This window comes from Cariama cristata, unplaced genomic scaffold, assembly GCF_000690535.1.
Source record: "Cariama cristata isolate BGI_N322 unplaced genomic scaffold, ASM69053v1 scaffold18357, whole genome shotgun sequence".
Lineage (NCBI taxonomy): Eukaryota > Metazoa > Chordata > Aves > Cariamiformes > Cariamidae > Cariama > Cariama cristata.
The window spans coordinates 777-25,635 of NW_009626256.1; the positions used below are offsets into that span (position 1 = coordinate 777).

The 24,859-nt window shown below is 35.5% G+C and overlaps 1 protein-coding gene across 1 annotated transcript; it reads right to left on the reverse strand.

The window, feature by feature from the left end:
• Positions 1-619: 619 nt before the first annotated feature.
• LOC104156205 (protein MRVI1-like) lies at positions 620-24,379 on the reverse strand (the record flags this gene model as incomplete). Its single annotated transcript, XM_009703964.1, has 10 exons — positions 24,274-24,379; positions 17,642-17,742; positions 14,786-14,856; positions 9,173-9,346; positions 8,095-8,172; positions 7,612-7,661; positions 7,139-7,180; positions 5,398-5,991; positions 2,962-3,040; positions 620-740 (listed from the first exon to the last, which is right to left on the reverse strand). Coding segments are annotated over exons 1-10 (1,379 nt in total), but the record flags the coding sequence as incomplete, so codon positions are not given.
• Between the last annotated feature and the right edge of the window lie 480 nt (positions 24,380-24,859).

Consider the following 24,859-nt stretch of genomic DNA (forward strand, 5'->3'; position numbering starts at 1 on the left):
ATAACATGCAGAGATACTGTCTCAGATTGCATAGGAGGGAAAGGAGAAACTCCTGAGCCATGGCAGGTGTTAAGCAGTCTGTTGATAAGTGCCTACTTGCACAGCCCAGGATCAGGGATTTTGTGAGTCCTTCAACTACATTTGCAAAATGAACTCTATTTGCCTGAAAAATCGTCACCTGCAGAAAAACTGCAGAATTCTTACATGCCCAAATTTTACCATTGGAAAGCATTATCTGGCCTGATTATTTTTCTGGGGGAAAGAAACACTAACATTTTCATTTTCAACAAGAATTTATATCTGCAGCAGCAATCCTGAAAACCAGGAGTGGACAGACTGGTGGAAAAATCTCTATAAAAATTTACTCATAGCATGCAAGTTAGGTTTCAGACTTTTTATGTAGAACTTGCAAGCTAATTTTAAAACAAGTTGCCCAGTTACTGGAAGTTAGTGTACTCCCCAAAATTTTTCAGAAAATCTGTGTTGCACATTTTAAGATGCAGCAATTTCTCTACTTATATGGATCCGCTATGAATGGAAGTCCATAGAGGGAGTTCACTGCAAACCATTAGTGTGCCTTCCCCCGGATGATGTCTTTCTACTTCTAATGAGCTTTTACCTTCCTGGAAGCGATTTGTGCACTCGTAGTTTTCGCAGCAATATATCAGGAATGCTGGGCATGACATCAGAGCTATTCTTTGTCTCTTCCTCTTCAGTCGGGGAAGGGAGAGGTGAAGGGCCTAAAGACATTTTCAGATAAAAAACTTTTTATGTTATTTGAAAAGTCATGCATTAACTATTAATAGTCAGCATCTCAGAGCCAGATATGGCTCAAACTTCTTTTTAAAAAAAATCACATTACTTAACTTTTTTATTTTCATTTTATTTAATTTCATTTATAACAATTCCCTTATCTCCTTCTACCGTTCCAGAATTTAATGAAGAACTCAGTCTGAATATCAGACTTGGGAAGATATCTTTGTACAGCTCTCCTGCTCATTTGGTGTAACAGAAAGATTCTTCAACTTGCAAAACAAACAGTGTGAAAAAACTCTAAATTTTGTAAATGTAGAGAGGTTAACATGAAAGATGGAAAAGAATGGGAGATTCTTTCTAGCTACATTTTAGTTCTGTACATTTCCTTTATATTTAAAAATTCCAGTATTGACTTAGGAACAGTCATGTGTGTTCCCATAAAAAGCCAGCCTGACACCACAATGTCTCCAGATCTATTATATCCCACTTATCTAAACTTCTGTAGATGCAAAATTGTGTTTACTCAGATGATGACAATAACTTGGCATTGATAGTAAAACATGATGGAGCCAGTATATTTGATTCATAACAGTAATTATGAAGTAGCTGGCTATTTCCTATTGTTTAAGTAAAATTACTACTCCAGTTAAAAAGCAGAAGGTAGCTTTTATGACAATGTAAGGAATTAAGTCTCCCTAACAAATGAACTAAGGATTTGACCCCTCACTTGTTTTCCCCTCTGATGATAAGGAGTTGACACTTAATGTTCTGGCTATCATTTAGATAAGTTACTAGACTTTAAAAAGCTCACGATGCTCATGAGATCTTGGTTGAAAAGCTGGATGAAATAATGCTTAGCTTTTCATAATGTTTTCCTCAAAAGTTTCAAATCTGCCAAAATTATGTAACAGGCTGGTAAAATGGCAACTACTTTACACTTTCTAACAAAGCCTGCTAAATAATTTCTGGGAAAATACGTATTAGCAGAGTGACAGGAATAATATTACCATATCTAAGAATCCAAAGATATAGTCACTAAATACAGAAAAAAGGACAAGAAGTCTCTTTTAATCTTGTTTCATTCAGACTGAAGATGAGTCTGTTTCTAGAGATAACATGAAATGCAATATCTCAGTCATCTCTCTGTGTAACAGAAACTCAAAGGCCTCATGAAACAGTCCCAAAGCAAATCTATGAATTAGCAAAATGAACAGTATTACAAAAAAAGGGAATTGTCTTTGGATCAAATCTTGGACAATTAGGTTCAGCTCCTTTCATATTAACAATCTCCATTTCAGTTAATGTGGCCTTAAAAACACTTTGAACAAGTTCTGACTTGACTAGTTCCAAACACATATATAGTTTTGGTTTAAATATTTTCAAGTGATCACTCAGCACTACTGCTATTTAGTTCTTCCAGTTGCTGAATTGTCCTCAGGATTGTATCTTTGCTCTTTGTTTCTATTCTGAATCTTTTTAGAAGCAGTCTACAAGCATCAAATCTCATTTGCTTGTGTTAGATTGGAAAAAACATTTGGTGCCAGATTTATGTTTTTTCATTTCATTTATGTAGTGTTTTAAGCCTTTTCCTTATTAAAAATCATACAAATTGAGCTAAAAAACCCCCACACTTATTGCAAATCACATTCTTCCAATCCTTCAATCACATTTATGTCTCTTCTCTGGTCTTACTCTTGCCTATCCACATTGACATACAGCTGTGGACCAGAAGTGAACATGCTATTTCAATATTTGCCACGCATATACTAAAATAAAAAAGCAGGAACAAAGCATTCCATCTCTTATTTATACTTTCAAGGATCAAATTCACCCTTATGGCCACAATATCTTGCAGAGGTCACATCCATTCAATATATCACTGCTGAAACTTCTTTTCAGAAAGTGACTGAAACTTGAGACAGTCCTCCATCTATTAAGTACGAGCTAGACATTGTTTCAGGTATGCGTCTTTTCATTTCATTGTTATAATACCTACAGTATCTTCTCGTCTCAGATGATCAAGAAATTCAGGTATTTCCATTATTGGTCTCTCTTGTTCATCATTTACTGCCCTCCTCCATAACTGCTTCATTACAACTACTATTGCAATTGAAGAAAAAGGTTTTTTTTCCCCTCCATATTAGTCATTTATAGAAATCAGTGTATAACAAACAAACACCCCTTCCAACTTTTATGGTACTGCACCTTTTTCCTGTTCAGCTGCTTCACTAAGTTCAGGAAGTTTAAGTCCAACTAAATTTTGATTTCTCATCAAAATATGCTCCTGTTAAGAAAAACAGTAACATTTCTAAGTAACTTAACTAGAAATCTCAATTTAAATATCCCTGCCATGTGAACACTAAATGTAACATTTACTTTAGTTAATAAACATAACAAATATATATATATTAAGCTATAGTCAGAGGCTACATTGCATGGATATATGTTCATTCACACACACACACTCTTAAATATTACATATTTCAAATTTCATACATGCATTATTTAGAAAAATTCCTGGTTATGCAAACAGAGATTTGCAACATGTGCCCCTTACTGAAGTAGAAAAAAGGAGTTTTGTTAAATGAGAGTTTTGTTAAATGAGAGCAAAAAAAGCAATTTTGTATATAGCCATAGTAATAAGTAAGTATCCCAGAAAGGAGAGAAAATTCAGAAAATCAGATATATCAGACTTTGCTATATTGACTTATTCAGTAGAATTTATTCACACCAAAGCTTGGTATGCTACAGCTGCAAGTTAATACTTCATTGTTACTGTACTCTGCCTTTATTCCTTACAGGTAGGAAAAAATGTACTCTCAAGGATTAAACCTTGTAATCTTTTTTCTCCTTCTATCATCTCCTCATTTTCTACTTTCATATTCTCAAATATGTTTAAAATTCACAAACACCTCCTTTGTTTACCAGTAGACAATTCCTACTGGAGACAGAGTTCAAATCTCACCTAACTGGAATTATATATGGTGCTGTATTAATTTTCTGATTCTAACTACTATTTGAGCTTAACAATTTCTAGGACTTTCAAAATTATATTGCTCAAGTGTCTCTATAATCAGAACTTACAGTATGCATATGCTAAGAATATGTGTATTACATAAACAGGAAAAGATTAATAACTAAGCTGCCATTCCCAAGCAATACAATGGGAATGAATTAACCAAAGACCAGAATTTGAGGTCCTCACCTGTCAGCCCTGTGTTCATCTTAAAATATTAACTACTGGAGGTCAAAGAAAATACTCTTATTAGGCTGTTAAGGAGAGTAATTACTACTATTTTTTTTTCTAAGCTCATTTTTGCTATACACACATGGTAGTTGCTTTATGATAGTGGTTTATTTTTTCATGGCATTTCTACTTTTTTCAATACACTGGTGAATTCTTAGGGTTTAATTCTTAATTTTTACCAATTTTACCGATTACATGATTTTTTAATTCTTTAATTTTTACCAATCATTTAGACAATTATATAACAACAGATTAGTTTATAGATTTCACAGTCCAAGCCTATCCTTCAAGAAGCTGACACATTTGCACCATGTTAGAATTAGGAACTGCAAGCCTGGCCATCCTCGACCTGCCCTTGCTCTCAGAGACATGGAGTTTTAAAGTTCTGGACACTTTGAGACATTTTCTGACAATGTTCAATAGCAAAAAATCATACCAAAACAATTTCCTGTCCCCTGAAATCTTGCAAATGTAATGTTATTGGATGACAGGACTACTGCCCTTAGAAGGGAGAACACCAACCAATACAGGACTCAAAAACACTCAGCTGAACAAAGTAAAAGTGATTTTTAAATCTAAAAGAAAGTTTACAAATAGTATATGATACACAGAGGCTTGTAAGCCCTTAAAAAAGAGTATACTAACCACCTCCAAACTTCAGTTGAAGGTTTCTGTTTATACACAGGTCTTATCCCACTCATACAGAAATCCATCATTAGTTAATATATTGTGAGAGCCTATGGATCCAAGGACAATTCCAAAGGAGAAGAAAAAGCATATCACAGGGAAGCAAAGGAAGTAAAAGAGCATAAGTGACCCTTTTAAAGAGAATGTTGTTACATCCTGAGGAAGGAAAGATTCTTCGGATCTAAAATTCTCCTTAGAAGGCCACTTTAGTGAAAAAATAGGTAAAACGTATTTGGGGCTAGTTTTACAAATGACATGCTTGTTAATCAACTGCTTCCTCTTTATAGGTCGTGTAAATGATGCAAAAACGATATATACTGTGGTTTAGACTCACCTTTCTGTCACAATGAAAGCAATTAGTACTTTCGTGACACTGTTATACTACTTTTTTTCTGGGGCCAAAACCTGCATGTGCAAGAGCATATGCACATGCATATATGCATGTTGAAGATACTACAATGCAGTTGATGCGTATTTCAAGAGAACTAAGAAATAGAATAATTCCATGGAATTTCATTAGAGGTTACAATTTATTAAAGTTGCAAAGGAAAACCACAATACAACTCTCTATTGATTTTGCTGAAACTGTTTCCCATTATATTACCATATGTTTCTTGCAATGATAAAAATAATGCTAAGCAAGTTGAAGCTTTGATAAGATATGAAAATAACTTTAAAACAGGATACAACTGATGAATAGGACTCACCTCTCTCAGCTTTGTCAATTTCTGCATTCGAACTGGTTGAACTTGGATTTGAAGGTCTTTGAATGCTTTTAATTGATTGCTGGATTTATTACCAACAGCAAAGCTTTTATCTTCCTCAGACGGTAATTTTAAAGGTGTTTTATCTTTCTGTCCAGGCTCCAAGCTATCCCATGATACAGCCCGTAGTAGAGGAGGACGCAGTCCACACAGTTTAAATTCTGGTTTACATGAAACTTTATTGTCCCTCATTTCTGGAACAGGAATTTTTAGCTTTGAGTCTATATTTCCTATCCCTGGTCCAGGTAGACAGGTTCTTAAAGGAACATCATTTTCTTTTGCTTTCTTGAGGAATGATTTTCCAAGTTCACTTTCACAAACATTCACGCAAGTGTTAAGAGACATTCTGCCACCATCACTACCTGAAGGGGAGGATTTAGGTAAAGTATCTATATGTTTACATGGATCAAAGTTTTCTTTTTGTTCTGAAAGCTTCTCTTTGGAGTTTTCAAAACCAGCAGAACGAGGAACCAACCTTCCCTGAGAAATCTTTCTTTGATCATTCTGCCTTCGATCAATTAATCCTTTTGCAGCATTCTGAAAGTAAAGGACCATTCATAAAACAGAGAAACAAATGCAGATTTCTCTTTTCCCCTGCCTGAAGATGGATTTTCACTGTAAAAAGCCATTTCCTTTTCAGTGACATTTGCTTTTAAACATGTGCTGTTGAAGAGAGAAATAATTTTTAAAAGGCACCTGAAAGAACACTGAATTGGAAATCTCTTCTCCAAAATTTTGAGATAACTTCCTCCCATTCCAGAGTCCATTAAGCAATCCTTATATAGCCAAGTTTCTCATCATTTTAATGTAAGGTTTGTCTGAGTACATGCCTTTAACCCTGTATCTTATAGAACTGTTACTTTTCTTTGATTGTTTTCTGCTAGTCTCTCACCTCCCAGGGGAAAAAACTATGGGCTTGTACACAAAGTTAAAGCACATTTTGTAATTTCTCTCTTCTTCCCTTGTGTGCATTACCATAGTTTATAATTTGGCTGCAATCTCTACATGAGAACTGGCAAAAGAATGTGTGCCTATAACTTGGCTACTTTGGTACAGAATATGTATTTTGTCTAAGGCACCTGTGTCAGCAATTTAAGGCAACAAACACACAGTCTAACTGTGGGCTCTGCCTTAGATATGTTGCTACTCTTCTCCTTTGTAGTTACTGCTCCGAAATTCTGCTGCCATACTGGGTTTTGTAAGCATTGCCTAATCCACTCACAGAAAAATCTCTTTAAAAGGCCATCTCATGTTACCTAGAACAAACTGGGAAGCATTCATATAAGCTGCTCCACCAATAGTTGTGGGGAGCAGTGACATCCCATTGGCGGTGCAGAACACGAGGTACAGTAACCTATTGCACTGAACCAAAGGGGTCTGGAAGACGATGTCTGTCTAAAACACCAGTATACACCAACGTGGCTATAGTAGGTATTTTTATAAAGTTATTTAGTGTATTGATTTTAATTGAGGTAGAGCAACGTGCATGATAGGAGGTAAAGGCTAGCTGTAGCCCATTGTCCTCCACTACCATTTGCAGGTGCTTCACAATTTCTTAGAGCAGTATCATATTTTCATTTCACTCAGTGAACACTCTTTTAGCCTTTTTAGTCACATAAATGAGAGTCATATGTGTGCCAAGACAAACAGGCAGATTTTGTTTAACACAATGTGAAACACTTACCTCTGCAGTTTGTCTATCATCCTCTTTCACAGTTCTGTTATTCTAGCAAAAGAAAGGATGAAAAAAGTTCCCTTACAAGGTTATTTTTCACATCTATGCTGCAAGTGTTAGATACATATATTAATGGATGAACTTTGAAACTCTTAATTTTTACACCGCTTGTCACATTTATTTATGAAGTAGTTTTAGGAATTAGTTTTTCCATCGATTAGGATTATATTGGATCTTTTTCCATTTTCTACACTTAACAAATCTCTGTGATTCTTCAGCACTTGTTACCTCATGGATTTTTGTCTTCAGAAGTAACATTTATTAGTCCCTCACTCTGCAGAAAAAACATATCTGTAATCCAATCTTGGCATATGAAATGGTATTCAAAACATTCAGTTTTCCTCAGGGACTAATAGGACTAATACTGTAATACAGTACTGTAATAACCAGGTTACTGTGCAGACTATTCAGCTCTTTCTTACCTGTCCTGGAGATACTGACTCGACACTAGTGGTTGTGCATACATCAGACCCTAGACAGACACACACATAATTAGGGTATATCCTGATGTTTTGCTAAAAATTTTTACTACTAGAGCATTAGCAAACACAGACATGCACAGTTCCACATAATATATTAAGGATAAAATTTAAATGTGGAAAATACTATTTAAAAGGGGAAAAAAATTATCTAAAATATAGTAAGTGAAAGATCATTAAAGCTTCTCAAAAATCCATTATTGAAAAGAATAAAGAAATAGAACATGTTTAGCACCACCACAGGAATAAAAATATAATACAAAAAAATATATGTAAAACATATACTGTGGGCATTTATGAGCTTTGTCATATTCAGGAAGAGATGCTTGAACCTACAGATTTTTACTTCTCCTCAAGAGATACTAAAAAATACATTTTTTGTGAGCTTTTATAAGTTAAAGTTTGAGCCTGCATAGATCATTTTACCTGATGGAACTGGAAAAGTGAGAGAGTTGCTCCGAGATGCTACTGGTGAAACTTTAGGACTAAGTGTAGGGGAAACCGCTTCATTAAAACAAAGACAAAAACAAAAAAAAGGTAATTTTACTTTCTACGTTTGAAGTTCTGAATTTTTAAAATTCAGGTAAGATTAAAACATGAATCTCATAGTCATCAGTCATATGTTTGTCCAGAACCTGACAAGTCATTTTAATTGCCAAGTTGTACTCGGCAATGAGGAACTTAGAGCAGGTTTTATCTCATGTACCTGCCATAACCCAATACAATCCTGTTGATACACAGAATTGTGATTCTCCTCAGTTTTCTGATACCATAAGCACTGCATAGAGGTAGACACAAGAGAAGGATTCACAAGGAATTTAGGGAAAAAAAAAAAAAAAGGAAAATTTAATTTTAGAAAGTAGTTGATTTTTTTCTCCAGAAAGTGTCAAGCCAATTTTAAGATAGTACTTTGTTTTGAATTGGCATTTCAAAGCTAAATTAAAGTCCTACTTCTTGATAAAATACCATATTGTCCTAGTTTTCAAATACTTCATATGAGGGGAAAAATAATTTCAACTGACATTCTAGAACAAAACATTTTATTCTGCTGTTTTTAAAGGAGGATCTGGTCCATTTAGCTGTTTATGACTATGTTCAGAACAAAAGTTTGTGTTAATTATGTCTGGGGGAAATTTTTTCAGCAGTATGAATCTTGCCATTAAAATTTCATTTTATGTACAATAGGAAATTTTCACAAACAGAAATTTGTGACCATTTTTTAGATTCCAACAGAAATACTTCATGCTTTTCTGTTACAGTGTTTGCAGTGTGTCATTCAGGCACTTAAAAACTTTACACCATCTTCCACTGTTACATCTGAATGTAGCGATTGGTCATTTCTGTTTTACGTGGAACTGTGAGGAGGGGCAGAGGGATTCTGACCTTCAAATTATCAAAGGGTATGTATACAGTAGCAATGTATGCATTACAGTAGATGCTTGTTTGTGCCTTTGCATATCTTTGAAGCAGAACATAAAATCTTGTTTTCAGAATCTGCATCTACCTGTAGGTGACTCCGGAAGGCTGCTTCTTGACTTTCTACCTCTGCGCATTAGAAACCTCTCGCTTACTTTCTTTGCTTCTTCTAGTAATTCAAGGTTCTTCTTTTTGTCTTCCTCTGATATTTTGACATCTGGTAGCTGATCATTTACCAGATCAATCACATGACCGCTGTTGTCTGGGTAGAAAACATCAGAATTGGAGTTGTATCTCATTTTTCCAGATAGGTTCTGGCATTCCAGAATAACAAGTACAAAACATATCTATAAATTTAGCTTTGAGCTTGCATTTAGCACACATTCATATCTGCTCCTTTCTAATGTTGTTATATTCTCAAGTTTAGAGCAAGTCCTCAAAAACACAGATAAACCACTAAGATTAAGTCACTATGATCAAAGATGCTCTGACATGTAAAACTGGCTTTTCTGGTTGTTTCCCCAGTATAGTTTTTCTAATTTATCAGTAAAAGTGGCATTAGATCCATCTCAACTAACAGTCATGGCATGCCTGTCATAGACTTAGTTTTTCCATGGATTTTGTATGTCCAGTTTTTCAAGGCTAAGGTCCCACAAACTCACCTGGCAAAGATTTATTGTGTTGGTTTTGGCTGGGATAGAGTTAATTTTCTTTGTAGTAGCTAGTATGGGACTGTGTTTTGGATTTGTGCCAAAATCAGTGCTGCTAACGCAGGGATGTTTCAGTTACCCCTGAGCAGGGCTTACACCGAGTCAAGGCCTCTTCTGCTCCTCACCCCACCCCACCAGCGAGGAGGCTGGGGGTGCACAAGAAGTTGGGAGGGGACACAGCTGGGGTCAGCTGTCCAAGGGATATCCCATACCATATGATGTCATCCTCAGCTTATAAAGGAAGGGGGTACGTTCAGAGTGATGGCATTTTGCCTTCCCAAGTAACCATTATGCATGATGGAGCCCTGCTTTCCTGGGGATGGCTGAACACCTGCTTGCCAATGGGAAGTGGTGAATGAATTCCTTGTTTTGCTTTGCTTGCGTGTGTGGCTTTTACTTTACCTATTAAACTGTCTTTATCTCAATCCATGAGTTTTCTCACTTTTACCCTTCTGATTCTCTCCCCCATCCCACCAGGGGGGAGTGAGCGAGTGGCTGCGTGGTGCTTAACTGCCAGCTGGGGTTAAACCACATTTATGCACACTAGTTTTAAGATTCAGGTGATTCCATCAAATAATCTATACAATAAGGTGCAGAGTCTGGAAGTATAAAGATTTTATTCTGTGCAGATAGAAGAGCTTTTCCCACAAATGCAGAAGCGACAGTAAAGCTGCATCTGGCAAAGCTGCAGGCAGAAGTACTTGAATAGCTAAAGCCTGAGAATTATGAAGCTATTTCAAAAAGCAAATCAATCTCTACCATGTGGTGGATCTGCAAGAATTTTCCAAAGGAACTGCAAATCCCCTTAGAATATCCAATGGTTAAAGAAGGCATTGCTAGAGATTGCCTTTCCTCATGCCCACTTATGTGGATATGTTATATATGTGATCCAGGAGAATGCATGGACCACAAACTGAAAGCCACTGTCCTACACTTAGACTTTCGTGCATTGTTTTCTAAATGATTTCTAATTAGTTGTAGAAATTAATCCCTGGCTTCCAAATTGGTCAAAAGCACTAAACTTTGAGCACTAATTTTTACAATTCTCCAGGCTATGATTAAGCAAAGAATGCAGGCTGCTGTTGGAAAGGCCCTTTCTGTGTGAGTTGGTGTGAACAGCTTCTAGAAGCACCTAGGCTTGTACAGAGAAACAGTTACCTGAAAACAACAGACCAAAGAAAGGAAACATATGCTGACAAGGTAGTGTGTGCAAGTTTTTCATGGGTTGATAAACTCTACAGACTAGTAAGCTTGTTGGATCTGCAACAACTGATAAATAGATCACGGAGAGTCTGCTCAATCTCTGCAAGGCCACTGGCACACACTAGCATCAACAACAGACTGCAAGTGAGACATTTATTCTCAGGTAACTGTGAGAAAATTTGCGACTGTGTGAGTGAACTAACTATATGAGTGAATAAGTGACTATGTTGTGTGAGGAGTTACCTAGTGTTAATAACAACTTGATCACATTAACAACAGCTTAGTGAATAAAATGTGTTCTAAGGAATATCAGCTGTGATTTTCTCTCTCCCCATGTTGATGCCTCTATTAGAGAAGAGGGAATTTATAACTGTTTTGCAATAAGAACAACTTACTAAAGAACAGCTTGGGTGAGGAGGAGGGAAGTCATCAGGTAATAAGAGAAAAATATTTTTAAATTTGACAAAAGCCATTACTGAACAATCCATCTTCAGAAAAGCTAAGGACATAAGCAAGCAACAAAAACTCAAGAGTGTTCAGTTTGTGGGTGTGGGGTTGGTTGTTTGGGTTTTTTCTTTTTTTGAGGACGTGGTGGTATTTGTTTTGTTTTTAATTTCCATAAATTTACTTCAATTTAAAGGCTGTCAAAAAGCATGCCCACAGATTAGACATTCTTAAAGCAATCTATTTTTAATGAAATACCTGTTTTGTTTTGCACTAAAATTTGTGTGTTGAAAGTCTGAGAGAAGGACCTCCCATGGCATTTTTCTTGGGCCAGCAAAAGAGGAGAGCTACAAGGCATAGTAATTTCCATCTTCCTTGAACAGGTAAGTTTTCCTCACTATAGTCAATATCTTTGCCTTTTTGTATTTGCTTTGCCTTCTGCCTCTTTACTACTCTCATTTCCTTCCCCTTTGCTGCCATTTCCTCTTTTCCCATTAGTTTTCCTCATTCCCTTTAGTTTCTCCTGCTGCACCACATCTCAGCACCTGCTTACAAAGAGCAAGTGTTCAAAGAATCACTTGTTGATTATTTCATGTCTATAAGTTTATGATTTTGTACATGTCCACGAAGATACATTTCTTACAGGCAAGTCAGACCTCCAAGAGGAGACATTTTGTAACAGGTTTAATTAGAAAATACCTAACTTAGAATGCCACAGCAGCTGAAACAGAAAGCAGGCTTGAAGCAAAGCTCTGTCTTCAGCAGAATGACATCTGGAAAAGTTTGTTTCTTTCAGAGAACACTCTCCTTTTGCTAACATCTAGGGAGCATATGACCAACGAAGCAGTCACTACCCTCAGAGCCCAACTATCCAACCAATATTTTACCTGTCCAGTTGTCCATGCATCCAGATTGTAAAGTCCTAATTTGGACGCCAAATTTGGGGGGGGAGGCAGTGCAGAGTAGCTTTTGCTGCTGCATCTCTAAGCATGGAGAGATAATCATTCTTCTGTATAAGTCTGATTTCTGTAAGTCTAGTTCCATGAATTTATTCAGCTTCCACAAGTTTAATTACCTCTAAAATCAACTGCTGGCAAGCAGGAATAGATTTTAAGTGTTCCAAGTTGCTTTAAGTGGATCAGATCTGATTTACATGGATCTTATCTCCATCTTAGTTTTATAGGACATATAAAGGAAGTTTCCCTTTCAATGCAAGCAGCCAAAACCCATACTTTACTCACCAATTTAAAGGACCAATCACAAAACTGGAGCAAATGCATGAGAAGTCTCCTAACAATCTTTCAGTGGGCTTTCTCTCAACTACATTTTTATAGACATACTGATGCAACTGAGTACCCAGTTACAAAAGCATCAGAATCACAAACTAGCAAGGATTAATTCTGACTTATTGATATGAATAGTTAGCACCCTCTGTCTGCACGGCTGAGAAGCTAACTCTAGTACAACAGGGGAAATACTGCCTACATAATACATTTTATTATCTTATTAAGAAAAAGGCAGGGTTAAGGATGTTATGCTAGATTTAAAAATCTCCAATTCTCTATTTGTGTGAAACTGCCCAGGATCCCAGGTGTATAAAATTATTACTGTATTTTTCATCATGACACAAATATCAAATCAATTCCAGCAAACTAACCCTTATAAACTCACAAAAATGGAAATGAAATGTGCAATAAGACATTAAATTCTGCTGGAAAGGGTTCTGGTCTCTCTGTTTTGACCATGGGAAAGAAAAAAACACAAGGTGTATACACTGTTAATAGCAGAGAGAGTTTGGGTTACTTTCAGAGGTACCAATTGATTTTTCGCTTCATGCAATACCTCCTATATAAGAGAAAGTAGAAATATACCTATAATTTAGGGAAAGTAGCCTTAGCCGTAGCCATTTTTCAACCCTAGGGATGGATGATCTGCTATCATCAGCAGATCAGTGTTTCTTGTAAGAAATATTTGCTAAGACTGCCAGGAATCCCTTTGCTATTGAAAATTCAGAAATGCTTCATAAACTCCCATGCCTATGTCCAATATATTGATCAAGAAAAACTCTACACATCTGAGTTTCTTAATAAAAATACGTAAAAAGGACTTATTAACCAGAGTCCTTAACAGCATCTCAATTACTAAAAGCAGTCTGAGTTCATAAACCAGAATTTTATTCTGAATATTTTGAGTATGAGAGAGGTAGCAGGGCTCTGATGTTTGCTGGTGTTTTAGTAAAGAAAAAAAGATACAGATGCATCTGTTTCAAGATGCCTAAGAACTAGGTTCCTTAGTGATAACAGAAAAGGTGCTTCCCTCTAAAAGCCTCTGGGAGTATTGGAATAGTCACCTGATAAGCTTGGTTTTAAGTCTGTCACAAAACCAGTATTTTTTTTTTTTTTTAAGGTATGCAAAGATCACACAAGTCCACAATTTTACAGAAAACTGTTTTCATGTAAAGCATAAAGCAGTGATAATTGGCTTAAATTAAGTTAATGGCTGGGAGAAAGTTAACATTGTTGTAAAAATAAAAATAGTTTGAAAAATTTATTCTAAATTCTGATCCCTCCCCCTTTTGGTAGGAGGTCTCATATGCTTATTCCTTCATCCTTTATATGAGATAGTATAAACAGTCTATCAACTTTGTTCAACTTTTAATTTACAGGAAATACATAAATGGAGACAAGTAATGCAAACATACCAAGAATAAGAACTGATGGGAGCTTTGCCATTGACTTAAGAGGATGAGCATTTATCTCAGTTTGTAGTACTCACAAATCCACCCGCACCATTAGACCCCTTGGATAACAATTTACTCCACAGGCAGCTACTGGAAACTAATAGAACTAGTTATGTAGTAAGAGACCCATTAGCAAGTGAAGAAATGAAGAAAATCTTCCCCTGGATAGCTTGTTTTCATTTAAGGTTTAATCTGACATGATAGCCAAACTAAATAGCTTGAGACTTAAGTGTCTGTTAAGCTCCTAGCTAAAAAAATTCCAGTTGTCCAATAGTAACAAAACCAGTATTACTGAACAGTATTTTGCATACAACAAGAATTTTAAGCATGTATATCTCTAGCCTTCTAAAAATGTTAAGCTAGCACACTAATCTAATAACTTTGTGAAACTAACAATATGCATATTTCCCTGGGTTGGTCTGCATGCAATCCACTTACGATCATAAACTCATGATCACAAATTTAACATGCCAGCAGTATTCCCTGGGCATGCATTACGGACAGTATGCAAAGCTGTAGTCAATATAGTCAAATTCTATATTTAGGTCTTTATTGCATGTCACATTTTCTGAGAAAACAGCTTAAATGAATAATCACTTCTTACCAACAGAAGTCAATGAATTTGTTGGATTCCTAGTGGCACGGTTAGAATGTCTTCTATGAGGACTACGGGGCCTAGAGAGAAAAACGAACAAACAAAAATTATGGGACTATGCCACCAAAAAAATAATATTTCTATTTCTCTATAAAATTTAACATTAAAAAGAAAGCACTTTGATTAAAAAAATTGAAAGCAAAAAGGTTTTATTGCAATTCCTCTTATCTCCAAAGAACTAGAAAATGGAGGAAGATTGCAGAAAGAAATAAAATTACAGAAATTGCTCTCACAAAGGAGTTCTGACATTTGCTGATAACCTTGTATACTGTGAACTTTTGATTTCTCAGAAAAACATTTATTTAGTTCATTATCATGACTTAAAACTCATATAAATATGGTACATTGCAAAAATAAAATTTAGACTTTGTAAATTGTTAGTGCTTCCTAAACTAAGTTTTATGATTGAAATAATTTCTTAGGCTCCCACATTGATAATCCCATATAGCAATACGGTAATATTCTAGATTGAAAACCAGGCAAAAGTCTCAAGTGACTGCAGAGAATTAAATACTGATCCAGCAAATAATGCTGCTTTCAGAGGGCTACATTATAATTCTGACTTAAATAATCTTCGAGTTTGTAGAAGTATGCTTTAAAAATACAAGCAAATTATAGCATAGATTTATGATCAATACTTCCTGATTAGTTCTTTCCCGTATTTTAAGTCTAATGGTAGGCCAATAAACTAAAAATCCCAGGTCAAGAAGCATGCTTTATCAGAAGACTGAAAAGAACCTTAATTCAATTCAAAATTTAATTGAAGTTTTCAACTTCAAACAGGATTATTATTTCCATCCAACAGCTTACTTTCATATATGATTAACCTCAAGGTGGTATTCTTGCCCCGTCTATCTGAATGGGCCCAGATATCTGCTTCAAAACTCACTGTAAACTACAGTATTCAAGCTAGACATTTAAGTTCTTCCATCTGTCTAGCTTAGAAACATTATCTACCTGAATTTTCAACTGATACTTATTTTATTTCACAAGATCAGAAACATGGTCCTATCCCAGCTTCCAGCTGCTACAGAAGTTTGTTTTGTAGCTTCACCAAAACAGTAAGGAGGGTTGAACAGATACAAGGGAGGAAGGGAAAGAAGAGAGATGGAAAAGAAGCCTACACTTGTTGCATCTGCTTTTTAGATAGGAAAAAAAAAAGTCCAGTAACTCAATTTCCAATGTTTTCAACTGAGGACTTTAAATGAACTGAGCATATCTTAATTAGCTTTAGAATAAAGTTTTAAAGATGCTGGCTAATAATATAATGATATTTTAATATTTCAGAATATTATCCTATGAAACAAAATTAGCCAGCAATGCCAGACTACCAACAATTTTTTGTAAGGAAAGAAACCATATACAATAACAGTAGCTTCACCAGCATCACCTTAAGTTATATAGAACAGTAAGTGTTTTAAGTGAAGACCAAGATAATATGCACCAGATTGGAAGGTAGATTTATTCTGAAAGATATATGTCATATGCTAAACCTGTCAAAAGAACATAAGAAGCATTTTCAGCAGTTCATAAAACTATAAAATTGTACACATAAAAAATAAGTAAAATACTTGCAAAGGTATTACTAAAAATCGCAAAGTATTTTTATGATCATAGGCCTTCCTTGGAAATTTTCTGCCTTCACAAATAAGCCTTATTATACAAACTGTCATTCATTGTCCATCTTTTGACAAAAACTTTCCTTCATTAGAACACACTTTAGTAATTTAAGGATCATGCAAACAGATTGTTTGTAAGAACAACATAGCTGGTTGCTGCATTTTCCTTTCAATAGGCAAAACAATTACAACAGATTGAAAATATTATTGCTACAATGTCTATTTTTCAGCATGGTACTAAGAATAGTGTAATAAGATGGTAATATAGCTAATTCTTTAGTTCAAGAAGGGAGCAGACAACACGAGTTTTGTACATAAGATACACTCAATTGCGAGAGTCAACGCTGATGGCTGAGCATACCTTGAGGAACTTACATCTTTTGCATTTAAAAAACAGCAATTTTTAAAGTCTTACAAGGATTAATTTCCTAACTCTACAGTAATCTACAAAGTTCTTATTGGTTCAGTGGAAATATTTATATGATTAAAGGCAGTACTACTGCTGTACATGTATAGTTAGTAGACCAAAATTAGGGATTTAACTACTGAATTGAAAAACTTCCATGGCGGGAAATAATTCAGGAAACACAAAAATAATCAACTGTACTTTTTTTGGTCCCAGTTGCTCATTGACTGGGTCTAAGTAAAGGTTAAAATTTTGACAGAAGGACAGTATTGCGCATTTCCATGCACAGAATTCAACTGTCAGTCATTCTTGTAGTAGGTATAGGATTGTAGCACACACACATGCACCATTATATACCCACAAAAGGATTTGAACAAGCAATATTTTCCTCGCATTGCCATATTTTATTTGCTAGCAAAAGGACGGACTTCAAATGTTACAGCTTTCAGTCCAAATCATGCAAAACTTTAATTTACGTTTTTGCTTTAGTTTCAAATTATGCTATTCTGAAAGATAAGAAAGTTCATGTAAATTTAAAGTATACTGTGTCAGGTTTTCTACGAAACTAGTCTTTTAGTATCAATTATATTCCTGCCCCCCCCCCACTTCCTTGCCTTCAAAAAATCATCATCAAAATGCAAAGACAATATGATCAAGCTACAAATACAATACAGCAATAATATTTTAATACAATATACATTTCAAAGCAATATTTTAGAAACACAGCTCCTGGAATTACTGTACTATTTATGCATAGATTGGTAATGTATTACATAGTACCTGTTAACCAGATTTTTATCAATTTCTACATCTGGCGTAACAGCATTCTCTGGAAGAACAATAGAAGGTGTACTGCATGTTGTCCCTTCAACAGTAGTGTCCTGAATGGTTTGTAACAAATATAAAAATGTAGTTAAACAGAAATTCAAAACACTGAATATCGACGCTGTATGTGGAAAATGTGTATTGCTCAAATTAGCTAAAAGAGAAAATAACTGAACTAACTGAGAATAAGCTCTTATTTGATAAAACAAACGTGAATTAGAGGCCTATACATAAACTGCTAAAAGAGATGATGCAGTCCTGGAACATTTCTTTTCTTTACAAATTTTTAATGCATGCAGGCTATATTCAGTAAGCATGAAACTAATAAGAAAGCTTTAAAATGGTAGACAAACTGATTTTTCACACAGCAAATCATTTCTCTATTGAAGTACATGTACAACACTTAGTGAACTTATGAGCTAAATGCAAGAGCAAAAAGCAGCTATGTATAACAGGGCTAAATTAGGCACACAAAACCTCCAAATGGTACTAGTGTGCAACAAAAGCTTGAATAAATGCAGTATTAAGTGTATACATGCTATCCAAAAAAACAGAACATAATTATAAGATTATCTTGTTAGTGTTCTACTTGGTTTTCCCTCCCATTAATTGGAAAAATATTTTTAAAAAAATATAACTGCAATATTTAATAAAATACAATATAATTTCTAAGTGACAAAAGAAATTGGCACTGAATATCAATGTATGCTTGCTTTCTTAAAAAATATGAGAACTTGTCCCAAGAACTTATCCCACACCTTCTACCACAATGATGCCAATCAGCTGAAGAGAAGGAATCTGTTTCCTCTGAGATATCCCAAATGGAGATGCATCAAGTTGGAATAAAGAACTGTGGATTTCTTATATGTAGTCAAATAGTAGTTAAAGAATAATTTGTAAATTCTCAAATCCTAATTGCTTCTGCTAGGCACTGGCATGTAGAAGTACTTTATTTTATTTAGTCACTTGGAGACTAATTTTTTTTTAAACTACATCCCAAAGTTTTATAACAAATTTTTACTTCAGTTGTCATCAGACTAGATAATAGAATAGAGTATTTTCAGTTGGAAAGGACCTACAGTGATCATCCAGTCCAACTGCCTGACCACTTCAGGGCTGACCAAAAGTTAAAGCATGTTATCAAGGGCACTGTTCAAATGCCTTTTAGACACTGCCAGGCTTGGGGCATTGACCACCTCTCTAGCAAGCAATGATTTTGAATTTTCTAAAAGACCATGTTTTCTATCCATGGCACAAAGCCAATTACATTCAACTGTTATAAACTTAATTTTACTTTTAATGAAATAGCATTTGTTGTCAACTTTGCTTACTCCTTTAAAGAATGTTCACCTACTAGAGGTTGACGCAAATGTAATGAATTCAGAATAACATACATTTTAGTAATATTGAATAGGCAGGTAATAAAAAGCTGTTATAAAAGCACTCATTTAGGCATTTACAGAATGAAACATGTAATATCTCACAGTTTAACAAGTCAACATTTTAGAACAGAGAAAATTAAATAATTTCATTTATTTGAAACAAAGGCCATCAATCAATGAAAAATTGTTTCAGTCATTTACCATCATGTGGAGAAATTGGTGCAGTCTTAAGGTTTGTTACAATAAACAGTAGCCAAGAGTATAAACTGAAATGGAATTATATACATCCAGAAATCTAACAGTTACATGACTGCTAATATCTATCAGATACAACAGAACTCCTTTCAACATGTCTCCCAGTGCTGCATTTTACTCTTGTTGAAATTCTCATCAATTCAAAGAACTCTAGAAGCATTTTGAAAACAGTATAATATTAAAGTATATAGCACATCAGTTCTTCCTCTCAAAGGCAATAAAATATGCTTTGGTTTGGACATCTGATCTAGGATTCTTGATTCTGTTGTAAATAGCATTTTTTTAAACTAAAATAAATACATTCCATGCAGCTCCACACTTCTATACTCATAATTCTCGTATCATGTTCCTCAGCAAGTTCACATTGTCGGTCACAGGAGAGCAGGATAGGAAACATGCCAAGAAAATAATATGAGAATTTAAGTTTAAGAAGAATATGTTTGTAATACTGGAAATGTTAGAATGTAAAAGCATGATCTACTATGTGATGCAAGTGCACAACTGACATTGTATGATAATAGTTTGAAAGCAATTTCTAGTAGTATTCTTGAAAATGTCACTAAGTAACAATGTATTTTGTCTAACAGTCAATGACAAAAGTTCAGGTGACTGCCCTGCTTGTAGGGCAAAGCAGTTGAGTAGACACGCACATTGTTTACTAATCTCATGACTGCCAAAGAGCAAAAGCTTTTGAATGATGTACATCAGCCTTAAAGTCACTCAAGTCCATTTTAGGACTCTCAAACCAGCTCATTAAAAAAGAAAAAAAAAAAAAGAAGAAGAAAAGAAAAAGGCTGTGTCCAAGGCTAGTTCAGGTCAGGTAGAATACATTAATCACCGTCAGCAACTATAACAGTTCAACTTGTACACGGGTGAAAACTCACGCCTCCTATTGTGGTACATTTGTATAGGAGAGGGGCAGGAAGAGCTAGAGCATGAAGCTCTTTGCAGGGCCAGCTGGCTTGAATCAAAAGAAATCTTTATACTCTGAAGAGTACTCAGGCTGCTATATGCAGATCTTGGAAGAGAAGCTTTAACAGGAAGCTTAAGCTGTCTCACAGTTGTACATCTGCACAAAATGATACAGAAATTTTCCATCACCCTCCCATTGCCTGCCTGTAACTGCCCTCTTCATTTTAGCTTCCAGACAAGTCTGCTCTTCAGCTATTCCCAACAGCTGCCTCATCTCCTAGTACCAGTGATTGCCTGCTGCCAAGTCTTGGCTTCCTTTTTGTCCCAAGCTCTCCTCCCATAAAAATGTAGGGTAAAACTGACTCTACTTCTATGGCTTAGGTGGGAACTGATCCACATGCTCTACAAGGATGATCATAGAATCATTGAATCATTAAGTATGGAAGAGACCTCAAAGATCATCAAGTCCAACCGTATACCCGATGCCACCATGCCCGCTGAACCCACTAAACCATGTCTTGAAGCGCCACATCTAAACATTTTTTGCACACCTCCAGGGATGGTGACTCCACCACCTCCCTGGGGAGCCCATTCCAATGCTTAACGACTCTAACCGTGAAGAAGTTCTTTCTAATGTCCAGCCTGAACCTCCCCTGGAGCAACTTGAGACCGTTTCCTCTAGTCCTATCACTAGTTACCGGGGAGAAGAGACCAACCCCCACCTCACTACAACCTCCTTTCAGGTAGTCTAGTCTTGCAGGGAGGCTTGTGCAGGGCTGAGAGGACAGCAGATGCAGTTTGCTCTTTAACAGAAGATCCAAGAGGCTCAGGGATAACCAGGGTGGATAGGATCTGCAGAGATTCTGGCTGTTAAGCTCTACCAAGCCCTCAATAAGCATACAGAAAATGTGATTTTAAAAGTTTTTATAATCCAGCCAAATTTGGATGGATTTTAACAGTAAGGGGGGGGGCAGGGGGGAAAATATCTCTGTTAAAAGAGCTACCCTACCAGGACAGTCAGATGATAAAGCTTTACTGTATATCACCTGAATTCTTTAAAGCATTGGGAAAAAAAAAATAAATGTCTGCCACCTGGCTGTATGCTTAGAAATTAATTAAAGGTCTGGACTGAATTTCAGACCAAATTGGCCTGAAACAGACACTTATGTGAAAGGCCTCAGAAAAGTTATGCATCTTATAGAGCAATCTTTTGAGTGAGATGGGGTTTTAAGTAACCTTAATTTCAGATGTTTAAGTGAACTACTGAGCTTAGAGTTTAGCAAGTAAGGAAGTGAAATTCAATTGTAAGTGCATCTAAGTTGAAACAGACAGGAGAACAGACAAAATAAACAGGAGACATCTCCCTCAGAACAAAACAGGTAGCATGCAGTGATTTGATAAAAGTACAACACAAATTTAAATAGCAATAATAAGAAAAAAAGAAATGTAGAAGTCTGAATGACAGAATAATAAGTGTATGAGAAACATTATGAACATCTGAGACAAACTTTTCCTCAGTAGTCAGAAAAGTCAGTAAAATAGTGTTTGGGATACAAAGAGAGGAGGAAGCTGGAAATAGGAATAGGGACTTTTTTATTTAAAAAGAGGGAAAGATGGCAGCTCACAACCAACCCTGAAAGTGCAGGGAGATTTATAGGCCTCTATAAATCTTAACATAACTGGTAAGGGTCTAATTTTCTTGGCTGCAGGTATGCATTACTCGTATAGAAATTACATTTTTAATACTAAAAACCTGAAATCAGTTTTTAAGAGTATCAGTGAAAGCACATTATAATATTGCATTATTCTATGTGAAATAAATCTAATTGCATTAAAATATGGAAATTACTAAAACCAACATTTGACTACGAAGTCCTATGATTTATAGTGGGAGAAATTATTCTGTACAAAACACTTATAAATTGTTCAATACTTACTGTAACAAGACAGCACACAAACTAGGAGTTCAACTACATACTGTCAATTCAGACAACATTTCAAACAAGGGGCTAAAGTTCTTTGAATTAGGCTAACTGCCCTCACACCTGTGTTAATGGGAATTTCACATCTACTTCCCTCAGGAACACAGAGCTAAAGAATACTTTGATGAATGTTGTTTAGAGTTAGTCAGAATGGTGAACATAGGCTGCTGTAAGAAATACTGAAATGGAAAACCATATTTGTCTTCTCAAATTAATTTGAGAAACATAACCCAGGTCTTCCCATCATGTAAAAGATACTTGAAGTAAGCAAGAAACTACATGTGATGTAAGCTTCATTTTCTTTTTCTCAGAACTGTTTTCTGAATGTGTGTGCATTTGTGCATGCAGGGAAAAGGTGGGGAAGCATCTTCTGCAACAGAACGAGGAAACTGTTAGACACCAGACTGCACTTTAGATAAGATGAGATTCCAGACTTGAAAAGTTTTGTTCAATGGCAGAAAACATGTCCACCAGCTGTCAGTTCCTTCTGATGCCCTCTCCTTGCTTGCAAGTCCTCATCTCACACCGATAAGCTATTTTACTTATTACATAGTCATGCTGTACAACTTGGACTGCAGCAAGACCCAAGAGTGATAACAGGTATGAACAAGATCAAATTCTAGTTGCAGTCCTTAACTTAAGTAGGCTCACGAGCAGTGTGTTAGTTAAAATCCTTCCACAGTTACTTCGTGCCTAAAAATAACCATTTATCTAAAATGAAGCATTTTGCACAGTTAACTGATTTATGAACTATCATATTATCATAGTTCATTTAAGACCTACCTCTAAAAGGCCTGTATAATGCATTAAAAATTATGTAAAAATTTTTTTTAGATTAGATGGTTGGAATTCTTGATTTCTCCCATTTGACAAACACGCTCGGGATTAGATTCACTGATGTCTGCTAGCTTTTCGTATTTTTTTCTTTTTGCATATGTTTTACCCAGCAAGACTTTTGTACAAAAATACTCTTTACATGAGTGAGTTAAAAAAAAATAAAATCTTCTTGACCTAATACATGTTCTCAGCTAATAGTCTGATGAACCTGGGGTGTTTATCTTAAACCAGGAAACTAACACTCAGCACAACATGCAATTTGGATGGAATGCATGACAGATCAGCATAGGGCTCACTGCTGACAGTATTTTCCAACAATGTTAAAGTAGCGGATGTTTTCACCTAAAGTGTAGAATACAGTGTCCTCAAATCCAGTGACAGTGATGCATTTTTATCAGAGGATGTGCCAGATTACAAATCCTCTTTTTCTTTACACTAGTTTGCATAAAACAGGATGATCTGGATAACCTGTGATTTTGTAATCACAGTAAGGTTCTTTACTTCAGCTAAGCTTAGAATTCAAAAAACCTGCCACTTCATTAGAATTACTTTTTATGAGTGGTATAAATTATTCAAAAGGGAGAAATATCATCTCTTACTGATTTTTTTAAAAAAATTATCTGCAAATAAAACATGTAAAAACATGTAGATGCTACAAATTTGAGTAGCAAAATGATGAATATGTCTGGGGAGCACCCACCTGCTCTCCATATTTCTATATAGTTCAGATACTACTGTGGCAAATAAAGCACTGAGAAAGACTACAAACCAAAAAGCAGATTTCCATCTTTCACACGCACATGAATTACATAGCATCTTCTAGATCTGTAAGGGCAACACTAGATGTTTCAAGACTACGGTTAAGTACAAGCCTAAGTTCTTTTCTGAAAGGTTAAAGTTTTCTGTAATAACACCACAAAGGACATTTTTGGACAGCTTTGATATAAATGGTTCAGAACAGACAGACATATAAGCCTCCAGATCAAATTGATAAACAATCGCTTTGACAACTGTAGTTCTCATTTCTTAGTCTATAAAATATTTGAAGAATTCTATGAATATCAATTGAAAGATCATTTATAGCTTCATCAATTAATCAAAACACACTAATACATAGCAATGATTAGATGTTATTTTATAAACTCCTAAATATGCACAAACAGGTTTCAGCATCAGGTTTCCAACAAGGGTCAGAAAACACCTTTGTAAGAGTGCTTACTTTGGCTGGAGGAGAACTATTGTGTTGTGTCTCTTTTGATTGTCCCTTGTCTTCAGGTAAGGTTGGCATGGTGGACAGGATGAAGCACGTGGAACTGCAATGTGGACTAACAGGACCATGCACTGCTGAGAATATCTTTTTCAAGTTAGCCTGAAGGCATAAGCACTGAGATGTCTTGTGATCCACAGGCTGTGTTAGATGCCAAAAATACAAATCAGCTCAGTTTAAAACTCTATGCTCTAACACTGAGATTACTTTACAATAACAAACAGTATTAAGGTTTAAAATTAAAAATGCTATCTTGTCTTTTATTAACTAAAGCTTTCAAGATCAAGTATAACTTAGGAAATGTATTCAAAACAGACAACCTTCCTTTCTTGTTGCTATTTCCATCTCTTCCCTCCCTTTACAGATTTTTTTTTTTGTTACTATGACTGTTTCGGCTGTGATCAAACTACCCTCTCTAAAAATCCTCTAAGAAGGAAACAGCATTCTAGATATGCATAATACGCCTTTTAGTAGCTAACAAAGTCCTAATGCTACAGATTGTGATCTCAGATATCAAAGAAAGGAGTAAAACTGGAAA